The sequence below is a fragment of the Podarcis liolepis genome (genome assembly GCF_965112155.1).
Source record: "Podarcis liolepis genome assembly, chromosome: 13".
In the NCBI taxonomy this organism is placed as follows: Eukaryota; Metazoa; Chordata; class Lepidosauria; order Squamata; family Lacertidae; genus Podarcis; species Podarcis liolepis.
Window position 1 is genome coordinate 22762872 of NC_139573.1, and position 26132 is coordinate 22789003.

General features: G+C 43.9%; 1 protein-coding gene across 1 annotated transcript; it reads right to left on the minus strand.

Moving 5' to 3' along the window:
* Window positions 1–1101: 1101 nt before the first annotated feature.
* On the minus strand, window positions 1102–12544 carry LOC310692313 (serine protease 27-like). The gene is made up of 6 exons (XM_083473043.1): window positions 12283–12544; window positions 10303–10329; window positions 9277–9439; window positions 7008–7279; window positions 3773–3942; window positions 1102–3138 (listed from the first exon to the last, which is right to left on the minus strand). Exons 1-6 carry the CDS (start codon window positions 12362–12364, stop codon window positions 2842–2844), a joined length of 1011 nt encoding a protein of 336 aa, XP_083329169.1. The 5' UTR covers window positions 12365–12544; the 3' UTR covers window positions 1102–2841.
* Window positions 12545–26132: the final 13588 nt, after the last annotated feature.

Below are 26132 nucleotides of genomic sequence, written 5' to 3' on the forward strand. Positions count from 1 at the left end.
ATCTGATATATATGTTGTTGAAAGGAAGAAAAGGCCCTTGGGTATAGGGAGGTATATAAATTCAATAAATAATAATAATAATAATAACTCCTGTGCCCCCCGAACATCCACATCATACATTTGAAGCACTCTTCTATCCCTTTAACAGTCATCATGGCTCCCCCCCAAAGAATCCTGGGAACTGTAGTTTATTAAGGGTTCTGAGTCCACAGACCTACAGTTCCCAGCACCCATAAGAAACTACAGTTCCCAGGATTCTCAACGACTGGTATAAGAGTGTTTTAAAGGTATGGTGTGGTTGTATGTCGTAACAGACTTTTTATTCAGAAGCAAGAAAGAACCGGTTTATCCTGAGTGTGAGGCTAGCTTTCCTCCTCTGCTATATCTTTAGGCAGTATAATTCCCAGAGGGGGCTAGTCTGGGCTTTAGACTATCCACCCCCATCTTTTAAGACACCGAGGATCAAACTGCACATGTTGTTAAGAGATCTGTCCACTTTCTGTGGTTCTCAAAGTTACAGCAACTGTGAAGCCCCCCTAAATTGGATCAAAACCACAGGAGAGATAAGGGGCAACCTTTCCTCCACTCCATATTCCCTGCTCTTTCCAGGAAGAGGTCTGCTCTATACAACACTGTGTTCAAGCATCTCTTGCCTACCTGTCAAGCTTTCCCCATGAAAACCCACCCCTTAAAGTTGAATGAGAGCAAACATCAATTCGGGTTTTCTGTGGATTGACGCTTGCTCTGATTGAGCTTTAAAGAATGGGTTTTCACAGGGAAAGCTCAGGAGCATAAAAATGGTGCTCAGTTTTAAATCGCAGACTGTGCCTGGAAAGAGCAGAGGAAAAGCTAAGTGTGGATAAGCCTAGAGTGTGTGTAGTCCCATCTACGTTTGGCTCTGACTCCCTGCACCCCTTTGACTCTGAGCCTGAAGGCTTTGAAAGATTACCTCAAGGGAATGCAACCTGCAACAGCAAAAGGTTGCCCATCCCTGCTTTAGTAGCTGTGTGACAGGCAGAAATCACATGGTTGACATGAATCATTAGGTTGTTTTTTTTGCTGCTGCATCACATGGTTGACATGAAGTGTAGTGTCCAGAAGTGTAGTGTCCAGATCAAGGGAGGTAATCGTACCACTCTGTTCTGCCTAGATCAGACCACAACTGGAATACTGTGTCCAGTTCTGACAGCCAAAATTTAAGAAGGCTATTGACAAGCTAGAATGTGTGCAGAGGAGGACAACCAAGATGATCAAGGATTTGGAAACCAAGCCTTATGAGGAACAGTTGAGGGAGTTGGGTATGTTTAGCTTGGAAAACAGGAGACTGAGAGAAGATATGATAGCCCTCTTTAAATATCTCAAGGGCTGTCACATAGAAGGCGGAGCAAGCTTGTTTTCTCCTGATCTGGTGGGGCATGGATCAATGGCTTCAGGTTACAAGAAAGGAGATTCCAACTAAATATCTGGAAGAACTTTCTGACTGTAAGAGCTGTTTGACAGTGGAACAGACTCTCTCGAAGGTGGTGGACTTTCCTTCTTTGGAGGTTTTTAAGAGAGGTTGGACTCCATCTGTAATGGATTCTCTAGTTGAGATTCCTTCATTGCATGATTTGGACTAGATGACCCTTAGGGTCACTTCAAGCTCTACAATCTATGATTCTTTGAAATCAACAATAGGTGATATTCTGTCCATTGCATCTCCTCCATGCTAGGAGGAAGGCCCACCTGCTGATTTCAGCCTGCTTGCTATCTGCTAGAGGTGATGAACCCTGAGGGAGGGGGCTTTTGCTCAGTGAGATACAACACATGCATGCAGAAGCTACCTGGTTGGACACCTGGAATTTATTGATAGGGATGGGGAATGTTCCCACCTGAAACCCTGGAGAGCTGCTGCCAGCCAGCCAGTAATGAGATAGATGGACCTGACTTGGTATAAAGCCACTTCTTGCACTGACCGGCTAAATGACAGCAACCCTATGACCTTTTCCTGGAGCTTAAGACAGATCTGAGCATGGATATGAACATAAGAAGAGTCAGCTATCTTAGGCCAATGGCCCACCTAGTTCAGCAGAAGAAGATCAAAAGAACCGTTCTTGGGAACTGGAATCCTGCCTGCATATCCTCACATTTTAAGGAGAGAGGCCTCTGATAGCCACAAGAGCAGAGCCACTTCCAGATTTGATGGGTCTCCAGGCAAAATGCCTTCTGATGGGCCCCTGACATTAACCCTACAACAAGCTTAGTAGTGGAGGGCAGCAGGAGTAGTGTGAACTGTGGTGAGTGGACCACAATTGTAACTACCCACATTGTCCCAATGGAGCACCACTCCATAGGCAGTTTAAGCCAGCAGCTTCCCAGCCACCGGATAGTTTTTTTTGTAAGCCTGAGCCTGGGTTGAAGGAGGACCAACAGGGCCACAACATGTTTTAGCATGGATATGGCTGAGGATGCCAACTGAGTACTATCGCTGGGCATGCTCAGTGGCTGAGAAAAAAATATCCAGGTGTTAATCTTTCTGCTTCAATCCCTTGCAGCAAAACTTGTTTCTGGAGTGGAGGACTGAGTCCATGAAGAAAAACGTGAAATAAATTTCAGAAATGGTAATGGGGATGGGATATCCCCTTAATTTCTGAATGCCCACAAATTTCTGTATCAGAAAGGCCAAGAAGGACTGCTTTAGCCGACAGTCCCTTCTTAAAACCACACAGCAGCAGAGCTTGAAGTCTCCTTGATGGCCTCACTGGCAGTTCTGATGATCTCCATCCTCTTCCAAACTAAGCCTGCAGGATTAGCACAAAGGTCTCCCCAGGAAAAAGGGGCTGCCCTCCTTTTCCAGAGAGTCTACTCAGAAGATAGTAGCAAAACGACAGTGGCTATGATGATGGAGATGAAGCTAAGACTTCCAGCTGATGCTCCATTGATGGTGCTTCTGTTGTTCACCGTTGACCCATGGCCCTTGGTTTCCACACTGGTGAAAGTCAGCTCTGGTATCAGGCTGTGGATCCATGACTGATAGGATGTGACACGGGCATAAACACCAGGGCGATTCTTCTGTGCACACCCTTCTCCCCAGCTCACCACGCCTGCGAGGAGCCAGGAGTCCCCCATTCGGCAGGCTAGTGGTCCTCCTGAATCACCCTGTGCAGAGAAAACCCAAATAGATTATGGGAAATGCAGGCACAGGCAGTGGGCAGAGCAAGCCAATTGGCACCTGGGGCGGCGCACGTGCCCTGCGCCAAGGGCCAGGGCCAGCCGCCCACGGGGCAGGCAAGCCAGGGCAGGACACTCCACAGTGCCTCCAAGGAGTCTGCCTGCCTCCTCCCATTCAGCCACTCTACAGCTGAGGCGGAGGCAGTGGGTGGGGCAGCACGGAGCCTGTGGGTACCCAAGCCATTGTGTCACTCACAGGAGAGATGCGTGGCTCGGGTGCGCTGCAGGCTCTGCGGTGAGTGCCGCCACGCATTTTGTCACCCCCCTCAGTGGTGACACCTGGGGCGGCCCACCCCCACTGCATCCCTCTTCCACCACCTCTGGGCACAGGGAAGGGAGCTGATGCCCAAGAGCTATGGCAAGGGCAGTAGCTCAGTAGCAGAGCATCTGCTTTGCATTTGGAAGGTCCCAAGTTTAATGTCTAGCAGATTCAGGTAGGACTGGGAGGGAGTCTTAGCTGAAACACTGGCGAGCTGCTGCCTCTCAGTGCAGGTGAGACTGAACTAGATGGACTAAAGATCTGGATGTACTAATAATGGACTAAAACTGATCTGGGTCTCACCTGGCAGGCATCCCGATGTCCAGCAGCAAAGCCAGCACATATCATGTCATTTTTAATGTCCTTTGTGAGTTTGAGCTCTCCGGAGTCTTGGTGATAGAGGGCATTGCATGTGTTTGTGCTGATTATGGGGACCTCTATCTTTTGGAGTATATCAGAGGTTCGCTGTTTGTCTGAAACAGGAGCAAGATAAGAGAATCAGTGCCATTGTATAATGAAACATTAAAATGGTGATGCTCTGCAACCAAAGGGATTTCATTTCTGTCTCCCTGGAGTTATTGGAACAGACTGGGAATGATTGCAGACTGCATTCTTTGCAAATCCCTGTGCATGGACCAGGTCTTTGCATGTCACAGAATGGTCACTGCATTTATCAGAAATTTAGAGCTATGCAGATTGCAGATTTAAGTTTCAAAAGACTATATATATAAATATATATCCACTTGAATATGTATTTTGAGAGAAGATACACTTTATAAATCCATTTTTTAAGAGGATTTCATAAAACAAACAAATTCAAGTACAAAATGGAATTATGGTTAAAATTATGTGAGTGACAGGTTCTAGACATATATCCCTGTTTGTATAATTGGCTTACAAGTTGTCACACATCACCCAAAAGATTTCAAAGAGAGACTCCTTTGTTAGCTGCAATTTATTTGCAGACCTGACACTAACAGACTTTGGATTCAGTTGGGGATTAGGAATGGCTCACTCACCACAAAAGGTAATTGTCCCTGTTTAGGCATTAATGTACATTATTCATCTTGCTTGGCCAATTCATCACCAGTTGGGAGCGTGTCACACCCACTCTTTTCCCTCTTTTGATGGGATCTCATTTTCATTTTTCTTGGCATACGATTGTGGCACACCTGTCTCTTAGATTGCTCAGCTTTCGGGCCTCGCTTTCTAAAGACGTTCTGACACTCTATCATCTTTCTATCATCTATCTATCTATCTATCTATCTATCTATCTATCTATCTATCTATCTATCATCTATCTATCATCTATCTATCTATCTATCATCTATCTATCTATCTATCTATCTATCTATCTATCTATCTATCTATCATCTATCTATCTATTATCTATCATCTATCTCTATCTATCTATCATCTATCTATCTATCATCTATCTATCTATCATCTATCTATCTATCTATCTATCTATCTATCTATCTATCTATCTATCTATATCTATCTATCTATCATCTATCTATCTATCTATCTATCTATCTATCTATCTATCTATCTATCATCTATATCTATCTATCTATCTATCTATCTATCTATCTATCTATCTATCTATCTATCTATCTATCATCATCATCTATCATCTATCTATCTATCTATCTATCTATCTATCTATCTATCTATCTATCTATCTATCATCTGTCTGTCTGTCTGTCTGTATCTATCTATCTATCTATCTATCTATCTATCTATCTATCTATCTATCTATCATCTATCACCTATCCATTCACACCTTGAGGGTCCCACACCATGCATCTAATGAAGAAGGCATGTGAAAGCTTCTGGCCCCATAGATGTGCTAAGATGGAATCCTATTCACACACTTGCCAGGGCATAAGTCACATAGAGCTACATGATTTTTTTCTTCTGAACAGACTCATTGCATTGTTCATGTTTAAGGTGCCATTTGGTTCATTGTTTTTAATGAGAACTTATATTCTGTTGTTGGGAGCTAGACCATTAGGGTAGAGATTACATCCCCTGGCTTTCCCCCTAATGGATTTCTATTTTGTATCTATATTATCTTACAATTCATCTTTTGTAAGTTGCTATTCCCATTATACAATAGTGGTAGTAACAGTAACAATAATTAAAAAACAGTAGTAGTGGTAGTTTATTAATGCTTGGGCCATAGGCCATTCACATATAAGATAAATAGGTACAATACAAAAACCAATAGTATAAAATACTGCATAAAATCACATTGCTACCTAGCAATGGTAAAAATTACAAATATTTTATAGGTGATATAGAATATTTTTTTGATTATAGAATGCTCTTATGAACTAAGCTGGAATTATCTCTAGTTTGGAACCAGGCATTCAGGAGGAAAAAATGGTTGCTACCAACCAAACTTTTTAAATAGCTTGACAACTTCTCTCCTTGCCTCTACCACTGGGCACAACTTAATTTGCCTTTAAGAGCTGTATAAATAAACAGAAATCCAGCAAGTAGAGCATTTCCTGACCTGCAGATGCTGCTACAGCTGGATTTCTTCACTTGCAGGACTTCTGCCTGTCACAAAACTGTTAGAGACACAGTAGCCAAAAATTACAAACTCCAGACTAGACCTGCTGCCTTGTGTCTGTGAACTGCTATTGTTAGGGATTAACTGGAGAAATCAGAGAGAGAGAGAGAGAGAGAGAGAGAGAGAGAGAGAGAGAGAGAGAGAGAAGCTGGAGCATTATAGACTCAGGCGTGCAGAGCTAAGGTCTCTCACTCCCTACCATAAAGTATATATTGGTTTCATAACACTAGAACTGTCGGGTCTTCTTCCAGAAGGATCTTGGGAATTGGAGTTTGGTGAGGGGTGATGATTCTCTGTTAAAGATTCTTAACTCCTCCCACACCCAGAATTACAATTCCCAGGACTCCCAAGAAAGAGGGAATGGCTGTTAAACCACTTACAGTCTGTAGCATAAATTCCCCTCTAATGCAGCCTTCTCCAACCTGGTACCTTCCAGATGTTTTAGACTACTGTTCCTATAATTTCCTCACCATTGGCCATGCTGGGGTGGCTGATAGGAGTTATCCCCAGTTTGTTTCAGCAGAGGGAGTCGATCTGCTAAACGGCCTCGGTCCAGTATACCTGAAGGAGCGTCTCCACCTCCATCATTCTTCCCAGACACCGAGGGCCTTCTGGCGAGAAGCCAGGTTACAGGGAACCAGGCAGAGGGCCTTCTCGGTAGTGGCACCCACCCTGTGGAACGCCCTCCCACCAGATGTCAAGGAGAAAAATAACTACCAAACTTTTAGAAAACATCTGAAGGCAGCCCTGTTTAGGGAAGCTTTTAATGTTTAATAGGTTATTGTATTTTAGTGTTTTGTTGGAAGCCGCCCAGAGTGGCTGGGGAAACCTAGCTAGATGGGTGTTGTTGTTGTTGTTGTTGTTGTTGTTGTTGTTGTTGTTGTTGTTGTTGTTATTATTATTATTATTATTATTATTATTATTATTATTATTATTATCTCTCTCTTTTGAACCTACCTCTGCCTTGCACATCTCCCCAACCCGTGACCCAACACATGTGTCCTGGGGGGAAGACGACATCGGAATCAGGGACACAGATGGGGACGATCCATTGAGAGAAATTCACTGGTTTGTCCAGCTGCAGCAGAGCAATGTCTCCGGATTTCACATCCCCCTCATATGTAGGATTGAGGATGATACGTTTCACAGCGGTGGTGATGGAATGGGGACCAGGACTGGAGAGTTTCAGTGCTCCGAGCATTACTGTGAAGTTGGAAGGGGTGCTGAGTCTAGAGAGACACAATGGGGTTGAGGAGACAGAGAGAATGTCAGTGAATTCTTATCCTTAGGGTTAAGTGGATGGAACAGGTTAAGGAGTTGGGTTGTGTGAAACAAATCCCATTATTTCCCATTTTTAGTTTGCACCCCCAATTAAAAAAAAGTTCAATTTGATTTTTTTTCAGCTGATCTTTCAGGATTATCTCTAGATAAATAAAACTATTAAGTAAATATTCAAAATAATGCTGTTATTTTAAAATAATGATTTAAAATAATTTAAAAATCAGCTGAAATCTATTCAAAAACCAGTTAAATAAGAAAGTTTTAGCCTGGTGCTGAAAGCTTTTCAAGCTCGTTGGCAGGCAAGCAGCCCAGAGAGGTATATTCCAGAACCAGGGAGCCACCAATGAAAAGGCTCATTTTCCAATCACCATCTTCCAACGTTCTGAGGGTGGGGGCACCCAGTGAAGGGCGTCCGAGACACATCTTGGAGTATGGGCTGATTCCAGTGGATGGATGTAGCACTTTGGTTCTTTTAGTTGCAAGCTCCTTCAATAGCCCTTCAATTACTGTTGGGTTTAGAGATTTGGAGAGAAAAAAAACACCACCAATGTGTAAAATGGTGGTGTAAAACCTCAGGCTTTGTGGAGGGTGGGGCTACTTTCACTGGCTTTCCTTCAGTGATTTTGCATGGCTGGAATGTGAATCATGAAACTCCCACTTGCCTGGATGGACAACAGGGAGATGTGTCTATATGCATATAAGAAGAAGAAGAAGAAGAGTTTGGATTTGATATCCCGCCTTTCACTCCCCTTCAGGAGTCTCAAAGCGGCTAACATTCTCCTTTCCCTTCCTTCCCCACAACAAACACTCTGTGAGGTGAGTGGGGCTGAGAGACTTCACAGAAGTGTGACTGGCCGAAGGTCACCCAGCAGCTGTATGTGGAGGAGCGGAGACACGAACCCGGTTTCCCAGATTAAGTGACTACCGCTCTTAACCACTACACCACACTGGCTCTCATAAGGTAAAGGGACCCCTGACTATTAGGTCCAGCCGTGGCCGACTCTGGGGTTGCGGCGCTCATCTCGCTTTATTGGCCGAGGGAGCTGGTGTACAGCTTCTAGGTCATGTGGCAAGCATGACTAAGCCGCTTCTGGCAAACCAGAGCTGCACACGGAAATGCCGTTTACCTTCCCACCAGAGCGGTACCTATTTATCTACTTTCACTTTGATGTGCTTTCGAACTGCTAGGTTGGCAGGAGCAGGGACCGAGCAACGGGAGCTCACCCCGTCATGGGGATTTGAACTGCCAACCTTCTGATCGGCAAGTCCTAGGCTCTGTGGTTTAACCCACAGCGCCACCCGCGTCCCTCTATATGCATACAGAAGCCTCCATCTTCAGTGTGGCTGCAATGCAGCCTAGTGTATAATGGTAAGAATCACAGCCTTTGCCTTGCATACTTTTGCCTCTGCTCCTCTCCCCGCTGACATGTGTCCCACCGCAGGAGATTGTCCATGAGAGTATGAGGCCCTCAGACTGGTTCACCATCCCTGCTGTAAAGCACTGGGCTGGTCCAACCCAAGTTAGTAATTTATAGATAGTACTGGAATCAGTGGGCATTTTTTAACTCAGTGCTGTCCACCAGTGCCGTCTACAGCTGTGCACAAGCGACTGACCAGTGCACGTAGCTTAAGTTCTTCATTTTGTTCCAAACAAGCCATGATCTGAAGGTTCATTCTTGGCTTCCTGCTTGCTGTTCTGCGTCTATTTTCACACAGCTTTTGCTGAAATCGACGCATTGAAGCCAATGTAGACAAAAAACCCCCAACCAACTGAATTAGGCCAGTTATGATAAACATTATTGTCCTGAGAAATCTGTGAGCATGAAGAGAGGCCCTTAAAAATGAATATTTCAACATTCAGCATTGAAAGCCGACTGTAAAATGTGTGTGAAATCTAATTTCAGTGATACTTGAGGGATGGATGGGATTGGAAAGGCATACTTACAGTTTAAAACAATGTGAGGCTGTGATGACCCACTGATCAGTGATGAGGGACCCTCCGCAGTGGTACGCTCCATCCAACCTTATGCTGACCTGCCAAGGCCATTCTCCATCCTGCGAGTCTTTCCCCCCTATGATCCGGTTTAGGATTCCCTGTTTTCCACATACTGAGGAAGATATCATTATTAGGACAGGTCTCTCAATGGCTATTAAGCATAATTGTTAAACAGAACTTCTGTGTTCTAATGCAGCAGACCAGTATATATGGCACACCAGTTACTAGTATAACTGTGCACCAGTTGCTAGGGGACAAGGCAACACAGGATGCTTCTATAGTCCTGAATGCATCTACTTGGCCACTGTAGGTTGTGGTGTAGCTCAGGGAACCAGCCAGTCTGCCATGCCCCTTTTCAGGCTACTCCATTCCATCTTCTTTTCCCTAAATTTTCCACCCATCCCCACACAGTGGACATACCATTCTGTAGCCATTGAGCATGTCCAGTCCTTATTATAATATTTTTTCCAGCCCTTCAGTTCCTCCTCCCATATATATATATATATTACTTCTGCAAACCATGGGATTCCCCCAAACTTGCCAATATCACCCACTTGACAGTCACATTCTGGCACCATAAAGAATGGCCCTCAGAGAATCAGGCTATGTGCACATCATACATTTAAAGTATCCGTCCTTGTAAGAGCAGCAATTCCCAGTACCCTTAATTAACTACACTTCTCAGGTTTCTTGGGTAGGGAATGTGCTCTAAATGTATGGCGTGTATGCAGCCTGTGTCTCATGTTCATCTATAGGGTGATATTGCAGTTTTAGGGTGCATGTCCTTGTGAGGCAAGCCACTAGTACTAGTCTAATTGGTTAGTGTTATAGCAGCCACGATCCACAGGGCTCTGTGACCAAGACCACCCTTCTCCACAGGGATTCCTTATCTCTAAACATTTTAATTGAATAATTTTCCTAATTAAAAACTCATCGGCTTCAAGCACAATAAAAGCATATAGAAACAGTACTCACTTCTGCTTGCATAACTCGGGTTGGCATCTGAAAAGAAAAGAAAAAGGGGTCAAAACAAAATCAAGGCAGAAATCCTTGGACTTGCAGATCTGTGTTGCTGGATACTGCCCATTATCTTGAAATGACTTGCCAGATGGTTATATTAAATGTAAATATTGTGGCTGAGAGCTATACATTCATCCCCCATGACTAAAAATGTTGTTTTGGATTCAGAACTAGCCTGCGTTGGGCATTGTAATTGTTACAATTAAGATGTGCCTTCCTTGATTCTGCCAATGCAATTAAGGAACCAGCCAAATACTCAAAACATGGCTCATCTTCCTGAGTTTCAAGTCCATTCTACTCTGTTCATGGTGAGAATGAAGTGAAAAAAGACAAGACAGGCATTTAATCATCACATTAATTTATATCAACACAGGAAATTGCTTTATCCTAAGTCAGAACCTGGGGCATTTTGCAATCAAAACACATGCTCTGCCACTGAGCTACAGCCCTTCAGACTATATACTGACAAGTATATTTTTAAAAAAATACTTCATTTTTTATTTTTTTATAATATTTTATTAGGTTTTATCAATAGAAAAGTTCAGAAAAATACACAAACAGAAAAATACAAAATTACAAAATACAAAAAACACAAACATTAAACACAAAAAAAGAAGAAGAAGAAAAACACATATAAAAGAAAACAAAAACTCCCTCTTTCTTTATTTCTCATCTTTAGTTAACTTACTTTCCTGACTTCCTCACGTCTCCCTTTTTTGTATCCCCTTTTAAAAATTGGTTCAGCAAATTCATGTCCTATTAGTTTATCTATTATCAATTCCCATCTTACATTTTACCTTGTTGCTAGAACCCCTTCAATTCATTTCGTTTTTTAAAAAATACTTCAAAATAAATTGCTTTAAGAATGAGCAGTTGATTACACTTGTCATTAGTTCTATCTTTTTTTTTTTTTGAAAATTCTAACGTAATCATCTCCTATTTTGGTTGAAAATATAGCCTACTTGTAAGACCTTGGAACTGGGCCCTCTAGAAACTCAGATTCAAGATGACTAATTTTCACTAAAGCAGTTAAGGTCTTGCCAAGTCTGCTTGCCACACATCGATCAGCACCAACTGGCAGCTCTGGTTTGGCAAATGATAACTTGACTTCAAGATGTATTGTAAACATTTACACCCCTAGATACCGCCACTAACAGCTTACAATACCCTAAGCCAATAAAATCATTAAACAAACTAAAACGTTATAAGTAAAGCTTAAAAGCAAAGACATATAGAAATAAAAACTTCAATTTTGTAATTAAACCCCACTAAAATTCAGATAAAGTAAGGCACTTTTTTCTGCCCACCTAAAAGTCATCTGGGTGGGACTAATCTAACTTTTCTTGGGAGTGAATGTCGTAACCAGGATCCTTCCAAAGAGAAGACTGTCTCAAGTTCCCATTAGCCAAGTCTCTTTAGGTGGTGAGATAGAAAAAATGAACTTTGATGATAATTGTAACCCTTGGGCAGGCTCATACAGGAAGAGACAGTCTTTTGGATAATCTGGTCCTAAACCATTTATGACTTTATAAATGATGGCCTAGGCCTTGCAAACTTGACATGGTTTGCTTTGTTCTGGAAAACTTAGCTCAAACAAAGCATATCTTAATTTCAATTGATTGAGTTTAAAAGAAATTTAGGAATGCATATCCTATTGTCCAATGACCAGGCTGATCCAATGTGGGGAAGTCCTCTCATTCTTCAGGGTGGAATACAAAGGGCCAACAAGCCAAGTGAGGCTCATTCTTACAGTCTTTCACAATGCAATTCACCACCCATCACACAGTTTTTAAGTCGGTCCCCAGGACAGGCATTGGTGGTAGGTGCTGATCATCTTCCCCAGATTACTGTGTGGTGATGTGGGGTGGGGGGGTCCAGTGTGCCCCCTACTGGTGGTGTGGAATATTAACTCATGCAGAAAAATGTTCCACTTACCCATCAACACCTGCAGAAGCATCAGTACCGTCAATCCCATTAACCTTCTTTTCCCTCCTGGCACTTGTCCTTGATGCCCCATATTGCTACAGCTTTCTTCTTCTTCTTCTTCTTCTTCTTCTTCTTCTTCTTCTTCTGCTTCTGCTTCTGCTTCTGCTTCTGCTTCTGCTTCTGCTTCTGCTTCTGCCTTTTTAAATTGATTGTAGGTAAGCAGAGGTAGAATAATGCACTATTTCAAGAAGGAGCATCTGAGACACACTTTACTATTCATGTGGTGCAAGCTTTGGGTGCTTATATATGGCACCCCAGGAGGGCGTATTCACACTGGGAATGCTGCCAGATATGGGAGTTTGTCAGCTGGGAATGTTACGAAACCTGTTGGGTAAATGCTGCTTGATGCTTCTCACCTGCCTCCTTCCTTCCAAATGTCTTCATTTCCCTGTTTCTAACTCTATTGTATATCCATTTCCCTGTTTCTCATGACTGCTATGTAGCCTTTCTGCCAGAATCCTTCCTTCCCACTCATCACAGTGGTTTCTGCATGCACCATAAGGTCAACTCTCTCTGTCTTCAAAGACATCTCTACAATGTTCAGTCTGGTTTTCACTCCCTGCAGCTAGGAGTTTGTGTATTCCTTCCAGTCTTCATGGGAAAGTGCCCACACAGTGTCATTTCATCTATACCTTAACATGTTCTAACATTCAATAGGGGTGGTTCATGGGTGGACCTCAAAGTCCACTGTTAGAATGGTGGGAGAGGTACCGGTAGGTAGCTGATGATGGTGTTCTCATCTGTGTTACTGATCAAGCCTATTGCTGACCAGTGTGTTGGGATGCGGGTGGCGCTGTGGTCTAAACCACTGAGCCTCTTGGGCTTGCCGATCAGAAGGTTGGTGGTTCGAATCCCCATGATGGAGTGAGTTCCTGTTGCTCTGACCCAGCTCCTGCCAACCTAGCAGTTCGAAAGCACACCAGTGCAAGTAGATAAATAGGTATTGCTGCAGCACTCTGTGTGCTATGGTTTCCATCACAGTGTTCCATTGTGGCAGAAGCGGTTTAGTCATGCTGGCCACTTGGCCTGGAAAGCTGTCTGTGGACAAATGCCAGCTCCCTTGGCCTGAAAGCGAGATGAGCACCACAACCCCATAGTCACCTTTGACGGGACTTAACCATCCAGGGATCCTTTGCCCTTAAAAACAACAACAACAGAACAAAAACAAAAAACCTTTTTACCTGTATGTATAAGAGTATTGGACCAGGATTTAAATCCGCACCCAGCCTATTGGGTGTTCTTGGACTAATCATTGTCTCTTAGCCTATCCCACCTTACAAGGTTGTTGTGATGATAAAATTGAGAGTGGGAGGGGGGGAAACCATGTATGTCACCTGGAGCTTATTGGAGGAAAAGTGGGATATACATGTAAGAACAATGTGCTGTGTTCAGTACTAATCCTCATCAGAGTAGAACCATTGAAATGAGTGAACATGAGTAACTTAGGCCCATTAATTTTAGTGGGCCTCCTTTGAGTAGGACTAGCACTGAATACAACCCATAAATATGATATGACATTTTGCTGCAATAGATGGACAAGATGGTGTCCTTCTTCATTCCACACACAGCTGACTAGATTGGAAGTTGAATCTCATTTCAGCACCGGCAATGGGACAGCATCCACTACACTTGAAAGCTGCAGGCTAGTAAGGGTGCAGGCACACACAGGGTGAGATGTGACTAATAAATCCCATCAGTGGAAGTCTGCACAATGGGGCTTCCTCCTCCCGCCCCCCTGCTACCTCCAAAATTGGCTCTGGCAGGGTGGGGGAATGCCCAGAACTTCAAAGGGTGGGGAGAGGGGGATATGGAATTGTTCCATTTGTCAATATGAAATCCTTGCTCTGATGGGACGATAGACATAGCACAACACAGAATTCCTCCCAAAGCTCTGCTCTCCAACAGAAGAGAATATCCAAGGGTTCTGGGGGAACATCACCTGCAGCCTGAGGCAACCACCTCACCTTGCCCAATGGTAAGGCCAACCCTGTCACTGATTGTTTGTTAATGTACTTGCAGATGATAAACACGGCATTGCCCAAATAGTCTTATGCCCTCCCAAATATTCTGAAAAATTAATCCTGTGTGTTGACTCCAGTAATTAATACAGTGGTACCTGTAATTAATTAATTAATACAGTGGTATCTCAGGGACGTGGGTGGCGCTGTGGGTTAAACCACAGAGCCTAGGACTTGCCAATCAGAAGGTCGGTGGCTCGAATCCCCACGACGGGGTGAGCTCCCATTGCTCGGTACCTGCTCCTGCCAACCTAGCAGTTCGAAAGCACATCAAAGTGCACGTAAATAAATAGGTACTGCTCCGGTGGGAAGGTAAACGGTGTTTCCGTGTGCTGCTCTGGTTCGCCAGAAGTGGCTTAATCATGCTGGCCACATAACCCGGAAGCTGTATGCCGGATCCCTCGGCCAATAAAGCGAGATGAGCGCCGCAACCCCAGAGTCAGCCATGACTGGACCTAATGGTCAGGGGTCCCTTTACCTTTACCTCAGTTTAAGAACAGCCCTGTTTACAAACAATTTGGTTTATGAACTCCACAAAACTGGAAATAGTGTCCCAGTTTGTGAACTTTACCTCAGTCTAAGAATGGAATCTGAATGGCAGAGGGGCACCGGCTTCAGGAGGCCTCATTAGGGAAAGCACGCCTCAGTTTAAGAACAGTTTCGGTTTAGGAACGGACTTCCGGAATGGATTAACTTCGTAAACCGAGGTACCACTGTATGCTTTGTTTTTAACTACAGGTTTTTACCCCATCCTGATTTTGTTTTGCTGTTCTTTTTATTGAATCTTTGTAAAAAGCCTGGCATGTTGGGGGGGGGAGGAGAATGCATATATCTTCAAACATTCACATATTTTAAAGGTATAAATAACCTGTGACACGTGTTTAGTTATGGAGCGGCCTAATTCAGCAATGAATTACCATAATATGTACTTTAACTATACCAAATGTTATCGACAAATTGCCACAAATTGAACCCCAAGTTTTGTTTTTTTGTTCTTCTGTGGAAAAACCAATAAAATATATATTTCAACAAAGAAGTAGTATCAATTGTCTTGAAGTCCAGACTGCAGACAAGAGTTATGATGGATTTCAAAATTACTCCAGTTTAACAGGGGTAGTTGTTGTTTAAAAGATTGTATTGGTATCACACTCCAAAAAAGTAGTCTGGAAAGCTGCATGGGGAACGTTTGACCTCACAGTGTTAAAAAAACAAAAACAGAAAAGAACAAAGTTGAAGTAGATCGTCTGAAATCAAGTGACTTCATTTACTCATGACTAACTAGTGCTCACTGGTTTTGATACATCTAATTTGAGTTGCCTTCAACCAGGGCTTTTTTTTCAGTTGGAGCTCAGTTCCAGCACCTCTCAGGTGGGTGCCATTGCCATTCAAAGAGAACAAGGGAGAAGTTCTGGTGAGCTCTGGCACTACTTTTTCCAGAAAAATAGCACTGCCTACAACCCAAAGTAAACAATGGAAGGGTTCCAATGTGTCTTGATTTTTCATTGACACCATACCCTTAAAATATGTCATTTCCCCTCCTCCCCAGAATCATGGGAACTGTAGTTTGTTAAGGCTTCTGGGAATTATATCTCTGTGAGGGGTAAACTGCAATTCTCAGAATGCTTTGGGGGAAATCATATGCTTTAAATGTATGGTGGTGTACACCATACACCTGTCTGGAAGTGTAGATTATCAGGAATAGAACTGTTACATTATACCTCTATATCTATCTAGAGTTATACGGTGGTACCTCGGGTTAAGTACTTAATTAGTTCCGGAGGTCCGTACTTAACCTGAAGCACCACTTTAACTAATGGGGCATCCTGCTGCTGCCGCGCCACCAGAGCACGATTTTTGTTCTCAACCTGAAGCAAAGTTCTTAACCTGAAGCATTATTTCTGTGTTAGCGGAGTATGTAACCTGAGGTACCACTGTAATGTACTTTCCGTTTAAGCAAATAAAAATAAGAGTGGACCTTTGTGTGAACATCAGTTCATGGAGTTTCCTTCCTCATAAAACACAATGCCACAATTACATGGACATTTTTGATCTGACCTCTGCACTTATTTATGCTAGAGCGTTGCTGGCCTGGCTCATCTCTCTGCATGCTTCAGTTGACCACGCCAATCTCTTTGTAAATTACAGCATCTGGATGCACTTGATGAGGATTGCAAGCTGAACTGAAAACTAGAGAGGCAGGGATCCTCCTGACAACCCCCCCCCACTTTTGTTTTTTGCAAAAATAAAAATAAAAAAGGAAGTAGGAAGAGCCTCCTCGTTCCTTTCTGCCTTTCTGCCACCCACAGCAGTCCAAGAAAACTGTGGGTAAGTATTATTCACTCACACTTTTTCATGTTTCTGTGGAAGACCCAAAGCAGTAGAAAGCAGTGTGCAAGTGGTGAAACCTTCTCCATTACAGGTTTCTAAAGAGAGGCTGGATGGCCACCTATCAGGGATGGTGTTGCAGCAGCAGATTTATTGCACCAGAAGACGGCTGGACTAGAGGACCTCTGAGATGCCTCCCAAATCTATAATTCTGTGTATCCCCCAGCAACAGGGGCAGCCAAGCCATCACAAGAGACAGGGGAATTGGAAGCACAAACGCACACAATTTAACACACACAGGATTATCTTTTAATAGCTTCATTTCTACCAGAAGGAAAAAATAATAATTCCAGCCAGGTTATTCAGCTCTCCTTTGTGTGATTCAGCCCTTTGAATATTTATGCCTGTTCAACTGGCAAAGGGTCTATGTGGAAAGATGAACTTGTAAGCTCTGGGTGTGGAAATACATTAAGAAAGAAGTTTTCATGACTGTCTTCTCCAGTAAACAGTTCAGGGGTGATTCATTGAGGGAAACATCTATTGCTGTTTCTCATGTCCTGAGCTTTACAAAATCAGGACAAAAGTGATGTCATGACATTCTAACCATGAATCATGCCCCCCGCCCCCGCAAATGACCGAACACAAAAATGAGGTCACAAAAAACTCTCAAGGCAGAGGGCCTTCTCGGTAGTGGCACTCACCTGTGGAATGCCCTCCCATCAGATGTCGAGGAAATAAACAAATATCTGACTTTTACAAGACATCTGAAGGCAGCTCTGTTTAGGGAAGTTTTTAATGTTTTATCGCTTATTATTATTATTAATATTCTGTTGGGAGCCACCCAGAGTGACTGGGGAAACCCAGCCAGATGGGCGGGGTATAAATAATAAATTGTTGTTGCTGTTGTTGTGACAGTTTGTTTACTTTATTTATTGACATTTGTAGTCCACCCTTTAGCCAAAAATGGCTTACAAAAATTAGTTATGAGATTCTCCCTGTCCCCGGGTTCACAATCTAAAAAGAAATGATACACAAGGAAAAAGGAATGGGAGGGAGAAGGGAACAGCAAGCTCATGCAGTAGTTCTCTAAGTTACAGCCAGTGTCAGTGGTGATTGTGGCTGCCTTCACCTTGATATAGAATAGTTCCACCCCCCTGATGCTCTCTTCCTGTTCGGATCAGATCCAGGAGTAGACAAGGGCCTGGTGATAATGTCCTTTGTTAGCTGGATTGCTGGTCAATCACTGTTTCTTGTGTGGGGAGCAAATGGTTAGAAAAGGGCAGTAGTCCAAGCTGGAGATAACCAGAGCATGTACCACTTTGGCAAACAGTGCACAGGCAGGTAGGGTCTCAGCTGTACCAGATGGAGCTGGTGGACAGCTGCCCTGAATGGACAGCTGTGAGTTCAAAATGACCCCAAGGCTGAACACCTGGTCCTTTAGGGACACAGTTACCCCATTCAGGACCAGGGAATCCCCCACACTTGCCCCCACAAACAGTATTTCCGTCTTGCCAGGATAAAACACAAATGTCTTGAAATAGATGAAGTTCATTCATTGTACACTTTTACAGATTCCATTATTTCAAAAACTGGGAGACAGGTTTTATCCTTTAGGATTAAGACCAGATTCAAATTTCCTTATAAGGAAATTTTGACAAGAGCTGCTCAGAGTCTCCTTATCAGCACATACTACAAAAGAATAATGTGTGTGTAAATGCATGATTATTTCCCTAAGAGCAGATCTGAGTTCATATTTCCAGTTGATTTTCAGTTAGGGAGTATTGATACTAGAAGCCTTTATACAAGGGAACTGCTGAAGACATGTGTGCAAATATTCTATTATAAACACAGAAAACCACCCCTTCTGATTTACAAATCATAGCAAAGGACAGGTTTTCTATTTCTTTAGTGTTTCTTCCTTATTAGCTGTTCCCTGCTGTTCAGCTCTGGCTTCAGCAGAGTTATATAACATTTTGGGGGAAATATGAAACCAGCAACCCAACACTGAAGGCTAAGATAGAGAAGTTCTCCACAGCTACCATGTATTTCCCCTTGGTGCTCAGGTAGGAGGGAATAAAGGACAGCCAAACACTGCAAAAGACCAACATGCTGAACGTGATAAACTTGGCTTCATTGAAACTGCCTGGTAACTTCCTGGGAAAGAAAGCCACAGTGAAATTGCCAGGCAGCTCATGTAGATGAGGACACAGTATAGCATTGTCAAATACCCCTCATTACATTCTAGTATAATTTCTTCAGTCATTGAAGAAATTTCTTCAGTCATTGAAGAAATTTCTTCAGTCATTGAAGAAATTGAAGAAATGCCACCAGTCTGCGGCAGCTAGACTGGTGACTGGGAGTGGCCACTGGGACCACATTGGCTCCCAGTACGTTTCCAAGCACGATTCAAAGTGTTGGTGCTGACCTTTAAAGCCCTAAACGGCCTCGGTCCTGTATACCTGAAGGAGCGTCTCCACCCCTATCGTTCAGCCCGGACACTGAGATCCAGCACCGAGGGCCTTCTGGTGTTTCCCTCATTGCAAGAAGTGAGGCTACAGGGAACCAGACAGAGGGCCTTCTCGATAGTGGCGCCCGCCCTGTGGAATGCCCTCCCATCAGATGTCAAAGAGATAAACAACTACCTGACATTCAGAAGACATCTTAAGGCAGCCCTGTTCAGGGAAGTTTTTAATATGTAACGCTGTATGGTTTTTAACACTTGATTGGAAGCCACCCAGAGTGGCTGGGGAAACTCAGCCAGATGGGCGGGGTATAAATAAATTGTTGTTATTATTATTATTATTATTATTATTATTATTATTATTAATCATTGAGTACATGACAACATCTGGGTATGGGGGAGAGGTTGCCAGCCACACAGTATGGATGCCTGCTTGAACAATGGAGCAGGAAAGGAAGAAGGGACAAGCTTAGCCTTTCCGCCATCCATTTCTTCATCCTGGATTCTGGTCTTGTGGCCACGAAGGCCAAAAGCACAATGAAAGTTTTTGCCAGTACACAAGAAACAGCAATTCAGAAGATGATACCAAAGGTTGTTTGTCGAAGGAAACATGTCACCTTCGAAGGTTTGCCAAAGAAGAGCAATGCACAAAGGAAGCAGAGCAGGAGAGAAATGAGGAGAGTGTAGGTGAGGTTCCTGTTGTTTGCAATGAATATGGGAGTGTCATGGTGCTTCATAAATGTACCCAGCACCAGAGTTGTGATCAGAGAAAATGAAAGTGAAAAGCAGACTAAACTGATGCCCAAAGGTTCTTCATAAGTCAAGAAGCTTATATCCTTGGGAATGCATGTATCCAGATTCTTGCCTGGATAGTCTTTGTCTGAGCACTTATTACACTCATTCATATCTGGAAAATACAGGAAATGGCTAGGTACTGTGCCTGTGGTATAGTCTTGTTTAATTGGTTTGGAGCCATGTGGTGTTGCAAGGAAAGCGTATCAAGGGGGAGGGTGGGGCAATGCCACAACCAAGACCATTCATATTCATGCTATCTGAATGTATATTCACTACAGCCTGGGTGGAGCCTGTGGAAGTCAGAAAGAGTGAGAAGTCCCCCTCTAGATATGAGCTGAACCACATACCATCTGACTACTCTCAATGCATTGTCATTTTCTTTTGATTAACATATTTAGAATATCCCAAGGGCAATGATCAAAAAGAGGTAGACACACACACACACACACACACACACACACACACACACACACACGATTATCATATCTTCTGAAATTGAAACCCAGCTGTCCTTACATCACTGTTCATTCATAAATACTGAGTCTGGATCCAATGAGTCTATTTATATCTCTTACCATCCTGGTTTGCAATCTTCCCCTCTGGGCATGGGATGCAATCGTAGCAGCAAGGTGGCTGTCCCTCCTTCACTTCTTTGAGATTTACAACTCTCAGTACAGACAAAAAGAGGCTGGGTCGAATCCATAAATGAAACAGCAGAAGGGTCATCATGAGAATAATAAAATTGGAATCCTTCAGGTTCTGGGGCTCTTCCCTATGCTACTAAACTAACGCAGCATTTCAGTAAGATGTGGAACTGCTCTATGGAGAACATTTCTTCTTCTTTTATTACTATTAGTAATATCTGAAGTGGTGTGATAGGCTGGATCTAGACACACCCAAAAAATGTTTCAGGTAAATGTATTATAAAGCTCATAATGGGAAATTACGTTGCTGAAGGATTGAACTTTACAGCACTATTTGGTGTCACAGTGTTAAAAAAACTAATGTATCTGAGTCCATAGTCCTCTATTGTTCTGGGATATGCAGATGTTGTACTTGCATAGCTATTGGAAACATACTGTGATACAGTGGTGCCTCGCAAGACGAAATTAATTCGTTCCGTGAGTTTTTTCGTCTAGTGAATTTTTCGTCTTGCAAAGCACGAAATCCCATAGGAATGCATTGAAATTCAATTAATGCGTTCCTATGGTCAAAAAAAGTCCAAACAAAGCCAAATTTGGTACAACAAGAGTTTATTAAGTGCTCTTTAAAGTCACACATACTGTAAAGAGCATTTCAAAAATTGAAGGAACAATAAATTAAGTTTCTAAACATGACAGAAAAACATTTAAAAATCAACAAAGTACACAGTACATTTTCTAAGACTCTGGGGGACCACTCGAAGAAGGTTCCTCTTCCACTCTTTGCTTCTTGCTGAAGAACCTGTCCATGGTCTGCTTCTTCATCTGCCTTTTCAGCACCTCCCTGAAAGGCGACATGACCCTCGAATCAAAAGTGTTCACAAGGTCATGTGCCATGTGCTTGTCAGGGTGGTGCCGCTGTGCAAAAGCCTGCACATCCTTCCACTTCATGCAAATGTCCCTCAGTTCTTTGGAGGACAGCTGTTCCTCAGTTGCTTCCTCCTCTTCCAGTGAGGCCTGCTCCTGTGCAGCCTCTGCCTGCAGTTCGACCAGCTCCTGGGTGGTCAGCTCGTGGTCGTGCTCCTCCACCAGCTCGCTGATGTCCTCCTCTGTGACCTCCAGGACCATGGTCCTCCCCAAGGCAACAATGTCCTGCACCACTGTTGACTCTGGTGCATCAGAGTCACTTGGTGCCACACAGTCCGGCCACAGGCTGCGCCAAGTGCAATTCAAATTTCTCTGGCTGATCCCTTCCAGGCCGTGGTGATCATCTTCAAGCAGGTGACGATGTCGAAGTGGTCCTTCCAGAATTCCTGTGGGGTGATGGTGGTGCAATCAGTCACCTCGAAGCATCGCCTGAAAAGCTCCTTGGTGTAGAGTTTTTTGAAATTGGCAATGACCTGCTGATCCATCGGCTGGAGCAGTGGCGTGGTGTTAGGCGGCAGGAACATGATACTGATGAAGCTGAACTCCTCCAACAAGTCCTCCTCAAGGCCTTTAGGATGAGCAGGAGCATTGTCCATCAGAAGCAAAGCCTTCAGCGGCAGGTCGTTGTCCAGCAGGTACTGTTTGACAGCAGGGCCAAAAGCAAGTTTGACCCAGTCCACAAACAGCACACGTGTGACCCAAGCCTTACTGTTGGATCGCCACATGACACTCAGCCGCTCCTTGTTGACCTTGTGTTTCTTGAAGGCCCGTGGGTTCTCCGAGTGGTACACCAGCAGGGGCTTGATCTGCAGGTCACCACTTGCGTTGGCACAGAAGAGCAGGGTCAGACGGTCCTTCATGGGCTTGTGGCCAGGCAACTTGGCCTCCTCCTGTGTGATGAAAGTCCTTTTGGGCATCCTCTTCCAAAACAGCCCGGTCTCGTCGCAGTTGAAGACCTGCTGTGGAACGTAGCCCTCCATCTTCACAGCCTCTAGGAACTCTGCTGCAAAGTCTTCAGCTGCAGGAACATCAGAACTGGCAGCCTCTCCATACCTGACCATGCTGTGGATTCCAGATCTTGCCTTGAACCGGTCAAACCAACCTCTGCTTGCCTTGAAGACTTCTGGCTCGCCTGAGATTCCTGGCTGTTCCCGGACGAGGTCTGCGTGCAAGGCCTTGGCCTTCTCACAAATGACGGCCTCAGTCACTGTGTCCCCTGCATGCTGCTTCTCTTCTAACCAGATGAGCAGCAACTTCTCGACCTCCTCCAGAACAGCTGGGCGGTTCTTTACGATCCTGGTGACTCCCTTGGCTGCATCAGTCGCAAGGATCTTCTCCCTCATCTTCAGGATGGTCCCGATGGTCGATGGATTCCTCCCGTACTCCCTGGCGAGGTCTGTCACACGCATTCCACCGTCGTGCTTCCGGATGATCTCCTTCTTCATTTCCAGCGTCACCTTCTCCTTCTTCCTCTCGCCAGCCTCTGCAGCAGCAGTCTTCTTGGGTCCCATGGCAGCACAGCTCCTAGCTTCGCAAACTCAGGGGAAAAAAAGAATCAGTGCTTCACATCCAAAAAATCCAAAAGAACCCAGCCACCCACCACACAGAAATTCAAACCCAGAACCAAGTCCTTGAATTCCAAACACCCAACCCAAAATCCAACCCCCCCAAAAAAAGTTTTAAAAGTTTAACTTACCAAATGGCTGCAAAAGAAGTTTTGGAAAAGCTTCAAAAATCACCAAAGTCTTCAAAAACCTCAACTGTTCCCCCAGCCACCCACCCACCACACAGAAATTCAAACCCAGAATTTTTTTTTTTAAAAAAAACATGACCCAATGGTCACAAAAAATCATAAAAATGCAGAAAAAACCACACAAGCTTCCAGATTCTTGCAAACCCCTCCCCAAAACCAAGTCCTTGAATTCCAAACACCCCAACCCAAAATCCAAACCCCCCAAAAAAGTTTTAAAAGTTTAACTTACCAAATGGCTGCAAAAGAAGTTTTGGAAAAGCTTCAAAAATCGCCATCAAAAAAGGCTACCACACCGCGTGCTATGAGTTGCTCCTCGAAGTCAAGTCGCAACTGCACCTCTTCAAGCAATGCACCTTGGGTTTTAATGGTTTTACAAAAAAGGAAACAAACTTGCAAGACGTTTTTGTCTTGCGAAGCAAGCCCATAGGGAAATTCGTCTTGTGAAGCACCTCAAAAAACGGAAAACCCTTTCGTCTAGCGAGTTTTTCGTCTTGTAAGGCATTCGTCTTGCGGGGCACCACTGTATATCTCTTTTCCTAAAGACTGGTGCATCAATTCCTAATGCCCTGTCTCTTGCTCTTCACACCTTTCCTGTCAGATGCTACTTCACTCTCTCAATCCTCACCCGTTCTCCTGCTTCCACCTTTTCCACTGGTCCCCTTCGAAATTTATGAGTCTTCTGCATCTGCTCCTGCCTGTTTTAAGATTTTCTCTCTGGAATTATTATGCCTCCTTGTGCACCTCATCACTTCCCTCAACCAGTGCTTTGCTGTTAGAAAAAGAATAAGTGTATTTATGCATTTTAATTCTTAATGCTTCTTGTTTATTTATTTTTGGATTATATCTAACATTAGCTATTTTCAGAATAGTCCCAATTAGATTAAAGAATATGACTAACCTAAATCCACTAATTTCAATGGCTATACTCCGAATAAAACATAGTTGGATACAGTGCTCTGTTTTTTGCTGTTTGTGGCAGCTCTTATTTATCAGGTTTGCCCCCCTATGCATGTTGACACAGAAGTAAGCCCTAATGATGTGACTTACTCCCAGGTAAGTGTGTGATGGGATTGCAGCCTTGGCCACCTTCATCTAATTGGCCAGGAATCTCTCAGTTCGTGGCTGTTTGTTTCCTGTTGTTTGTTGCCAGCGGTTGTGTCATCTGTTGTTGTTTTCTCTGTTGCAATTTCCTAAACTGAGTTTCCTTTTACTCACTTTGGCAACATGACAAATTCAGAAAATAGATACTTGATGAATGATACGCCTTGCCAAATTCCTTCCTTCTTCCCTCTTGCAGTGTCGTCTTGCAGCGACAGGGGCAGAACCCCAGTCCAGAGACCCACATACCGGTAGATTCTGAGTTGCACACACATCACAAAGGGTTACATTGCCTTTCCCCTCAACACCAGCAAGGGCAGTCTGAGTCCTCTCACTCTACAGCTGCTTTTTACAAAAATAAAATAGAAATAAATACCAACAACCCATATGGTGTTGGACCTACAAATATTTCTGGGGTGAAGGATGGATATACACCTCTCTATCAGAACAGGGGTGAGGGACACATCTTAGACTGAAGGTCACATTCTCTTCTGGGCAAATTTTTGAGGACCATACAGTGGCGTAGCGTGGCTTGTCAGCACCCGGGGCAAGGTAAGTAATTTGTGCCCCCTAACCCGTGGATTTGCGCCCCCTAACCCTAACCCCCAGATGTTGCGCCTGGTGCGGCCGGCCCCCCCTGCACCCCCCACGCTACGCCACTGGGACCATATGCCAGTAGTGGGCAAAATCTTTCCCGGCCCTGCTTGGAGATGCCAGGGACTGAATCTGGGCCTTTCTCTACTACTGAGCTTTGGCTCTTCTCCTAGTCTAAAGGAGAATAAGATTTGAAATAGGTGCTTTGTGCCAGAAAAAGAATGAAGGCTGGAAGGATTCTGCTTCTGCCCATTCAGACACAAGATTGAATTGCCCCCATCCCAACTTTACAGGGAGTGGGAAGGCACTCGGTTGGCTTTTGTTGCTCTCACATGGTGTCTTGATGCACTAAGTGACCTCAGACTGGGCAAATACTTTGCAAATGGAGATCATGCGTTTTGTTTTGTTTTGTTTTGTTTTTGTTTTGCTTCCCCTTCCTTCTTCTGGACCTTTTGTGATGTCCAAGAGGAGGAGCAGCAGGGGACATTGTAGGCAGCTCTTTAGTAGTTATGGTGAGAAGTTGGCAGGGGAAATGGGATCACAGACTTGAATCACACCAAATGTTTTGCAACAGTAAAGGTACGAGCAATTATTATGGGGCACAAGGTTGCCCTCTGCAGGGCAGATTGAATGTCGCGGATGGTGTGTTTGTATGTGTGATATCCTGATAGATATTTTATTGTACAGTGTTAATGGCAGTGGACCATGGTAGTGGAGCATGAATCCATTTTTTGGGGTGGGGTGGGGGAGTTACAACAGTCTAATCCCATATATCAGTTGTTTCCCACCCACAACAAGTGTGGGTTTTTTGTTTGAAAATTTGGAATAAAGGTTGCAAAGCAAACAGTCTCTTGATCTTAAGACCAGTGGGCCAATTTTGAGAAAAACAAGTCTTACTTTTCTTTATGGTATCATCAAACAGGATCTTCAGCAAAATGTTGCAATAGGCAGTGCTCTTGTTGACAGTGCCAGCTAGCAAGCCCATGCTCCATTCTATTTTCTCCCTTCCACCCAGTTTTCTGAATGCCCCTCTACAGTCGGGTGGTATTCTGTGGCCACTCAGTGCTCTGTTGGCTGTTTGGGGTTTCCATCCTCCTTAGGGTTTCCCCCTGCTAAAGTTTTTGTTTGTTTGTTTGTTTTTACTTTGAGAACTTTCAGGGTGGGTCATATCTGGCTACCTGTTAATT

Coding starts and splice junctions, on each gene's coding strand:
- LOC310692313 (XM_083473043.1), bottom strand. CDS start 12,364: ATGGGGCATCAAGGACAAGTGCCAGGAGGGAAAAGAAGGTTAATGGGA. Junction 10,330..12,282: donor GCTTCTGCAGGTGTTGATGG/GTAAGTGGAACA, acceptor TTTTCTTTTCAG/ATGCCAACCCGAGTTATGCA. Junction 3,943..7,007: donor GGGAGATGTGCAAGGCAGAG/GTAGGTTCAAAA, acceptor CTCCTGTTTCAG/ACAAACAGCGAACCTCTGAT.